Genomic DNA, 9,116 nt, shown 5'->3' on the forward strand with positions numbered 1-9,116 from the left:
GAGATACTGACGATCGAATCTCGGGCAAGTAACATACCGATGACAAAGGGAACAACATATGTTGTTATGCGGTCTGACCGATAAAGATCTTTGTAGAATATGTGGGAACCAATATGAGCATCCAGGTTCCGCTATTGGTTATTGACCGGAGACGTGTCTCGGTCATGTCTACATAGTTCTCGAACCCGTAGGGTCCGCACGCTTAACGTTACGATGATAGTTATATTATGAGTTTATATGTTTTGATGTACCTAAGGTTGTTCGGAGTCCCGGATGTGATCACGGACATGACGAGGAGTCTCGAAATGGTCGAGACATGAAGATTGATATATTGGAAGCCTATGTTTGGATATCGGAAGTGTTCCGGGTGAAATTGGGATTTTACCGGAGTACTGGGAGGTTACCAGAACCCCCCTGGGAGGTTAATGGGCCTTAGTGGGCCTTTACGGAGAAGAGGAGAGGCGGCCAGGGCTGGGCCGTGCGCCCCTCCCCCCTTGTACGAATAGGACAAGGAGAGGGGGGCGGCTCTCCCCCCCCTTTCCTTCCTTTCTCCCTCCTCTTTCCCCCCTCCCAAGTCCTAATCCAACTAGGAAAGGGGGGGGGAGTCCTACTCCCGGTGGGAGTAGGACTCCTCCCGGTGTGCCTCTCCCCTTGGTCGGCCGCACCCCCCTTTGCTCCTTTATATACGGGGGCAGGGGGCACCCCAGAGACACAACAATTGATCGTTTGATCTTTTAGCCGTGTGCGGTGCCCCCCTCCACCATGTCCACCTCGATAATACTGTAGCGGTGCTTAGGCGAAGCCCTGCGTTGGTAGAACATCATCATCGTCACCACACCGTCGTGCTGATGAAAGTCTCCCTCAACACTTGGCTGGATCGGTGTTCGAGGGACGTCATCGGGCTGAACTTGTGCTGAACTCGGAGGTGCCGTACGTTCGGTACTTGATCGGTCGGATCGTGAAGACGTACGACTACATCAACCGTGTTGTGCTAACGCTTCCGTTTACGGTCTACAAGGGTATGTAGACAACACTCTCCCCTCTCGTTGCTATGCATCACCATGATCTTGCGTGTGCGTTGGAATTTTTTTGAACTTACTACGTTCCCCAACACATTGACCATGAGGTCAACGCCCCCTCAAGATCTCCTTCCACAAGGAGTACGATCGTTTGTAGTTTGTTTTAATTTGCAATCTTCTTTTAGTTTGCAGTTGCACTTCATTTTTATCTACCATGTTTATGAACTATGTATGAGATCTTAGTTCCATGGTTCCTGATGAAATCGAGGGTTTGAATCTGGAGCACGTGGGTGCCCGGGCGAACAAATGAGTCGACCAACTCTCTTGTCCATCGACACGTTCTGGGACATATAAGGGTGAAAATAACCCACTTTGATTGGAGATGCTCTGAGTGTCATGCCTCTACAAGCTACTAGGCATTCATATACTTGTGACATGTTTGGCACAAGGCGATTATGTTATCCACTCCTCCTAACATCGCCTAACTTGACCCCCCAGAGGCCACCTCCATCGGTTGAGCCTCCCAACACCATCAACATGTGAGTAGGCGATAGGGGTAACTAACATTTGTTTTTCTATTTGGAAACTAAGAGATCATATTTTCTACTTCTGAAGCTAGGTTACGTGATGTATAAGGTTTTACTTTCCATTGTTGATGAGTCTAATTGATACTGATTCATATTTGGTTGAAAGTTTTTCTAATTTGGCAATCTAGGGTACTCCCTCCACTGGTAGGTCATCGGCCTCCTCATCCTCTGTCGGTGGTGGTGTGCAGGGAGGCCCCGATCTATTGGCAGGAAGCCGTAGTTTCCTCCGTCTTGGAGAATCAGGTATGCATCGACTTGTTCATCACTTCGGCCCTTCTAACGATGGTGACAGCGGGGTTAAACAATGGTTCCTCCAACTTATTCTCCATACCTGGCGGTCCATGCACCATCGATACAACGCCAAAATTGGATGGACATGTAGGTATTCATTGTTCACGAGTTTGGCCCTTTTGACGGCGATGTTTACTGAAGTCCCCTCCAGCTTTGGCCGTGCATGCGCCATCAAATCTAGTGACAAGATCGGGTGGATGGGTTTGCCTTTCTCTATGTGGAACTACGGGGTTGCTTGGGTCATTCTTAGTTCCGTATTGCTTCAGAAACAACAGGAAAACCTATGAAAGAATTTCCGTATTCACCCTGGACATATAAGAGTTCCGGATCAAATATATTTAGAAAGAGGGCCCACCGATTTGGATTTCTTTTTTACTAGGGAGGACGCCAACTTTTAATCAACCCAATGTGGTCTTCTTCTTCAGGACGTGGACTCTCTGGAGTTGACATCGCTTGCACTTCCCAATGGAGATCGGTGACTTCCGGCTGCTTGTGTGGATACTACACTTTTTTTTCGCTGGCAACATCGGTGCGCCATAGGCATGTATGGATGAAGAGGGTGAAGGATTCCCCAACGACTAGATTTTATTTCCTTCTTATGTTAGGTGTTTTATCTTAATGCTGTTGTTTGATTAATAGAGAGCTTCAGCTCCTTGGGGAAAAGTAAGTTTTTGAAATTTGTAGTTGAAATGGCAAGTGAAACTTGGCTTTGGGAGTGAAGATTTCGCTTTATAGTAAAATTTAAAATATTTCTTCCTCAATTTATTTTTTTGAAATCTTTATATTTGGTTGGCCAATACCTTGTCAACATTGGTATTTTGAGGAAAGGAAAGGAGCAGCGAGGTAATTCTGATGAAAAGGGAGGTTGTCAAAACCCGCTCATGTAGCGGCACACAAATTAGCCGCCATCGCCAATCATCACTTGGTGGGATGAGTGCTCCGGGACAGGCTCTTGGCTTCCCTCCTGAGTCGCCCGTGTCATCCCTTTGTCGTTCCTTTGTCGTCTTACAAGGACCACAGTGAGATGGAGGAGTGGCGAAGACTCCTTCATTAGTCCCAACCATAGAGATCACCAGTGGTTAATGAGAACGCCTGATAAAGCCCCTCTTCGATAGAGGCAATCCCATCCATGGATGTGAAAAGTATTTGATTGTGTTGTACTAGGTCGAGGCTGTATGGAACTCTTTGTAATCAACACCCACGACAAGATATATGTTTTCCAAACTAGTATGTAAATCCACATGCTTGGTTATGTTGGTTTTGAACATCATAGGAGGTGAAAGTAAGTGCCATTTTCAAGATGAATTTGAAATATTTATGCAAACTGTAGATGCAATAAAGGAAAAAATACACAAATTTACATGCCTCTTGCAAGCTAGGGACAAGATTTAAGTACAAATACAAAGCACATTTGTTTTTTTCAATTTAGTGTTAAATGAATAGAAGCATTAAAGTCTAGTCGACGACAACGGAAGAACAAGAAACTCTTCGCGGGCATTTCTTGTAACTATTATAGATCTTTTTTTGCTTATACCTAAGATAGACCAACATTAACTGTAGAAAACTCTATCAAGATAACTATTAACCATATGTTTTAGAGCTCTCTGCAAACACATATATCTAAGGATATAAATAGATGAAAAAACACTCAAACACATGTATTGTCCATCTTAGTGGCATTCATGTGAGTCATGCTATTTTGTCCTTTCCAATTCACAACACACTTTGGATAAACAAACATGTATTTATAGTTCCAATGTTTTAACAAAACATAGTCTAAACTCAATGCAAATGTGTTTGTAATAATAGATGATAAAGTTGTATAACGTGTAACGACAAACCTAAATATTCGGCATGGTATCTATGTGGTTAATTTTGCTAAGTGTAGTAAATGATTTGAAACATGCGCCAAAAAGATATTTGCCAATCATAAGGTCTTGTGTGAACAATTTAATTTACCACGCAATTCCAATTCAAATATTTAGCATGGTGGTTGCTAAGTATAACTAAATCGTTGATGACATAAGTTATGGTGCCCATATATTTTTCTGATAAACTAGTAGTAATTTTTGAAAATTTATGGAGACAAGAGACATGAATTAGCATAGACAAACCTATATATTGGTCTGTAATAGTTAAATTGATAGTTAAGACTACAACTGGATAATTATTTTAGTATGGAATGCTAGACGTTGGTTGCAGCAGAGTATGGAAGGAATGTATTTCATGACAAGATGGGGAAAATAATAAAAATATTTTTTTAGACATCAGAAAATCAAAATTACAACATAGTAATTATAACGAGGGACATTAACACTAACAAGCATACGCAGATTCATCACCCTGCTCTAACATTCCAATTCATTTTTAATCCTGGACTATCAAGGGTGATGGAATTTATCACTTGAAGAGATGAAAGTGAAATCACATGTAATTATTAGGAAATGACAAAAAAAATAGTTTTATATACCTTGTATCTTTTTGGATCTTTTGTAGTCATTCCAATTCAACTTCAATCCCACGTTATGCATCGGTTAGTGGATTTAAACCTACAGACAATGTAATTCCTTCAATAGACATACTTCCGGATCCATGGAACTGCAACTTGAACAGAGAAAAAAAATCAAAGGATTAAATCGAAAAAGAAAGCGATAGAAATAGGTGGAGGCAATACAAGTCCACGGGGGTTTGTAGGATCTTAGCACCACTTTGACCCTGCAGATCCCTTGGGGAGCGACAAAATATGAGTATGCATCCAGGGTTACACTGAACTGATTGCTAAAACTCATATTCATAGTGTTTAAAAGGAGGCAATCAAATTAATTGATGGCACCATCGTGCTTCTAGGTCTATGAATCCTCAGAAGATATGATCCGGGATAACCAGACAATACAAGTGCACATGCCTACATTGCCAAATGAAAATACAAGATAAGCTGAATACAATCTTACAACATGCCCTGTGACACCTAAACTCCACGACAACGCCCTCAAGAGAAAAATAGCGAGAAGCATCGCCGCCGCCGAGCCCGAGACAGACTAGGTTCTTCATCCGGGCCCTTGCCATGAAGATGAGAACCACAACAACGTCCTCAAGAGGATAACAACACCCACAGGCATCGCTTCTATTAGCGCCAAAGCGTGGAACTTTCATTCGTCGGCTCACCCGTGCCACCATGAGGCACCGACAGGCGCGACCGGCCCACAGGCATCTGGGCATCGTCACTGTGACGATAGAGAACGAGCCCAAGCCACCTCCGATACGCCCCTTGCCACCCACACGATCAAAAGGCATAGCCACCATCACCGCTATGGCATCCGCTAGAGGGCCAACTATGTAGACCATCCTTTGGGGCCGCCGCCTCGGCATCCAAGGCTGAGACACAGTAAAGAAAAAACGACGTGATTCCTAATCTTCATTTCCCGCACGCGTACCCGCCGCTATATGCACAACGAGAGGTTTCCATATAGCTGCGCCCTGAAGCAAGACGCCAAGTGCAAACTTAGAAGCTACTCACGCCCCCGTGCAGTGAGTGCACCTTCGTACGTGCCGACGCAGGTCACCACTTCCATCATTCGGCCAGTCAAGATAAAGAACTAGGTTCAACCGCAAAAAAGAAAAAGGAAAAGAAAAAAGATAAAGATAAAGAACTAGGTTCCTAAATTATATCTCGTATTTTTTTTTAATATTTTTCTGCAGAGAAGACAATCAAAAACATTAGCATCATGGTGACGAGCAGAGTGTGATGGATATCTTTTCTGAAACTGGCAAAGTTGAATGCAAGTACGGAGGAAGGATCCAAGAAATCGATGGAGGCAGATCAACTTCTTGCTGTTGATGATGACAATCTAACTGGATTGTTATGAGAAGAAAGAGGAAAAAGGAAGGCACCCACTTGTGTTGGTCACTCTGTAGTCTGTGCTAGTACAAGTCAAGAACCTTGACGCTGAAACAAGATTAAGCATGCAGTTCCAAGTTCTCAATCACAGCGATAATCCGGAGAATGTCCACGTTACCTACATCAATTACTACCCAAATGAGACTTGCAATCCAACCAAAACGTACGCCCCCAACGCCCGGTCCTTGACCGATTATAATTCCGAGTTTGAAGTTGCATTCTGTTTCCAGGAACCATCGTTCTAGCCAGCTTGTTTCGACAGAGAGAAACTCCGGTTGGTTTCGATGCTCGGGCGCGCGGGGTCCGCCAAGAAGGCGAGCAAGTTCGAGGACTCGGACAGCAGCAGCCGCATGTCACGACCCAGGTATTGATCGAGCACTGCTAACCTGATCTGAATGTGTCTCGTAGTAATGTCATGTTTAACTGCTTCAAGTTTGTGCCCTCACTGATCGAACTTCACTTCAGGGCCATGTCTGAGCTGCCGCACCGGGCCGCGACTCGCGTGCCCACGCGCCCGAGGACGGCGACTGTGGCCGTGGGCGCCGTGGCGAGTGGCGGCGTGCGTCCCCGTGGTGTCGGCGTCGGCCGAGGGGCGGCGCCCCGCAGCCCACTGCACGAGGTAAGCACGTTCTCGCGCGCGAACTGATCACTGCATTTACACCATGTACGTACAGTTAGAGACATGACACCTGACTTGATGCAACTCTGCATGGTGGTGGGTTTGCAGAAGAAACCCGCAGGTGCGGTCGCTGGTGGTGGCGGTGGTGCAGGGCCGCGGGCGGCGGAGCTGGAGGCCAAGCTGGGGAAGGCGCACGACCAGCTTGCAGCGATGCGGGAGCAGCTCGCGGCCGCCGAGAAGGCCAGGAAGGACGCGCGCGGCGCGTTCGCCGAGGCCAAGAAGCGGTTCGCCGCGAACGCGAAGAAGAGGGAAGCCGCCTCTTCGGTGCCGGCCGCACAGGATACCAATGTGCGGCCGCCAGAACAGAAGCAGCAGGAGGAGGAGGCAGAAGTTGTCGCAGAGGACGTTGTAAACGGCGACGGCGAGGAGACAAGTGGCATGGTCGACCGCGAGAACAATGAGTCCCGGGTTGAGGAGGTGGCCGAGAAGACGGCTGATAATGGCGATGAGGCGAGCAACAGTATTGCCGTCGTTGGAGACGACGATGGTGGCAATGAGGGGAACCTGGAGGCCGGCCAGCTGTGGACCAAGCTTGTGGCCAAAGACAGGGAGGTGTACGAGCTGAGGGCGAAGCTGATGCTGAAGGACATGGAGGTCGACGCGCAGAAATTGGAGCTGACGGCGAAGGACGCGAACATCGGCACTCTGGTGGCAGAGCTGGTCGCAAAGGACGCCGAGTTCGCCGCTCTCAGAGCCGAGAACTCCGAGCTGACGAAGACGGCCTCCGACGCCGCCGAGGCCGACAGGAAGACGACGGCCGCGAAGGCGAGGGAAGCCGAGCGCGCGCTGATGGACAGCGCGGCGTGTGAGGCCCGGCTGGGCGAGCGGCTGAGGGAGTCGGAGCGCGCGCGGGAGGCGCTGGAGGCCGAGGCGCGCCGCATCCGCGTCCAGAGAGAGCAGTGGCGCAAGGCGGCCGAGGAGGCCGCGGCGGTGCTCGGCGGCGCGGGTCACCACGTTGGCACGGAGGAGACGGACGAGGACAAGCAGCGGGACGCGGGAGAGGTGGACTCCGGTGTGAAGAGGAAGCCGGCCGGCGGCGCCGTGCGGCTGCTCGCCGACCTGTGGAAGAAGAGGGCGTCGAAGTGATCGGACCGCACTTCGCGCGCGCATGGGTATTTGGCTATTTGCTGATGTGCTCGATCGATCGTACGTGTTTGTTTACCGTTCACAGTTTTTTTTAGATGATTTATTACTGTTGTTTCTTGTTGCGTGTTCGCTGTACCGTGCGGCCGTGCCACTATTATTTCGAGCCGCGAGACGCTGATTTACCGAGAGGAGGAACGAACACTGTGCCGCTGAATTAGTGACGATGAACACCAGAGCATTACCTGCTAAATTACGGCATTCTGTGTGCTGGATGTCTCCGATGCCCCGAGCCGCGAGACGCTGCATCTTATAGGGAGAACAAAAATCGTGGATACCGGAATTTTTTTTGGCATGAATTGCAGATGGGTGTGACTAGATCTCAACTAAGACGGAACCAAGTCTCAATCAAGTGACACAACATATAAAAGTGTTCCCCTAGAAAAAACATATAGAAGTGTTGGGATATCCTTATCATGTGAGTTGTGAGAACATGACCATTTGAAGCCTTTCAGGCAGACCAAAGAGGTGCATAAACCCACTACCCATTAGAGTCATGACATAGAGTCATTTTAGACTTTGCACGTGAGAGGATGGGAATCACCGCCAAGTGACGAAAATCACTCCAGTCTACATTGGAGAAGAAGAGAGAAAACAAGAGAGGAAGGAAAAGAGAGGAAGATTGAAAGAAGAAGCAAAGGGAGCTCATCCTTAAAGTTGTGATGGTCCAAATGTACTACCTTGTCTCCCGGATATCCACTTCGGTGCCCAGGCTCATCTGCTCCCGCTCAGAAAAAATCAAATAAATACTAGAAAATTCAAAAAATTCCAATTTTTTTTGGTGGTAGATAATTTGACGCGTGGGGTCCGCTCCAAAATTCAACTTATTTGGACATCTGAGTAACTCTCGGCAAAAAAGACAAATCGGATCAAAACAGTGCGTGAACAATAAACATTTTTACAGACCCTGATTTTGTCTTTTTTGCCAAGAGCTGCTCAAATTCTCAAATGAGTTAAATTTTGGAGTGGGCCTCACGCGTCAAATTATCTACCACCCCAAAAAATTGATTTTTTTTAATTTTTCTAGTATTTGTTTTGATTTTTTTCTAAGCGTGGGTGCAGATGAGCTCGGGAGCCAAAACTCCGCGCTCCTTGTCTCCTTCAAACTCCGGTTCCATCATCTTTGATGAGATGGTTTCAATTCCTAACTCTTGAGCCCCCAAATCTTGTTGTGCTCTTTCAAGATTTAGGAATCTTGATGTATGAGATCCTCTAGTGCTATCTAGAGACGAACTTGTTGTATCCCACGAACAACTAGAAGCGCTCACTCCGCCGCGCCCAACAATTCTTATTCACGGGAAAGACAACCGAAAGATTTGATTCGGACTTCGTAGAGCCGGTGCTGCTGCTGTCTGCATAGGGCCGTCCCCCACTCCCGTCCCGTGGCGCTAAGGGGTTTTGTTTTAGGAACAGACGGGTTCAGAACGTCATGAGGCAGTTCGGTCCATATCCGGTGTGGGCGTTAGAGCATTGAGAGGACCTTTCCCTAGTACGAGAGG

The 9,116-nt window shown here is 47.3% G+C and overlaps 1 protein-coding gene across 1 annotated transcript; it reads left to right on the forward strand.

The window, feature by feature from the left end:
* The first annotated feature begins 6,033 nt into the window (after positions 1-6,033).
* LOC119309656 (interactor of constitutive active ROPs 1-like) lies at positions 6,034-7,674 on the forward strand. Its single transcript, XM_037585619.1, has 3 exons — positions 6,034-6,159; positions 6,261-6,414; positions 6,523-7,674. Exons 1-3 carry the CDS (start codon positions 6,080-6,082, stop codon positions 7,558-7,560), a joined length of 1,272 nt encoding a protein of 423 aa, XP_037441516.1. The 5' UTR covers positions 6,034-6,079; the 3' UTR covers positions 7,561-7,674.
* Positions 7,675-9,116: the final 1,442 nt, after the last annotated feature.

This window comes from Triticum dicoccoides, chromosome 1B, assembly GCF_002162155.2.
Source record: "Triticum dicoccoides isolate Atlit2015 ecotype Zavitan chromosome 1B, WEW_v2.0, whole genome shotgun sequence".
In the NCBI taxonomy this organism is placed as follows: domain Eukaryota; kingdom Viridiplantae; phylum Streptophyta; class Magnoliopsida; order Poales; family Poaceae; genus Triticum; species Triticum dicoccoides.

What these genes read in the sequence shown, in the direction of transcription:
- LOC119309656 (XM_037585619.1), top strand. Translation starts at nt 6,080, where the DNA reads ATGCTCGGGCGCGCGGGGTCCGCCAAGAAGGCGAGCAAGTTCGAGGAC. An exon ending in AGCCGCATGTCACGACCCAG is followed by an intron (nt 6,160 to 6,260) that starts GTATTGATCGAG and finishes ACTTCACTTCAG; the next exon opens with GGCCATGTCTGAGCTGCCGC. An exon ending in CCCGCAGCCCACTGCACGAG is followed by an intron (nt 6,415 to 6,522) that starts GTAAGCACGTTC and finishes GTGGGTTTGCAG; the next exon opens with AAGAAACCCGCAGGTGCGGT.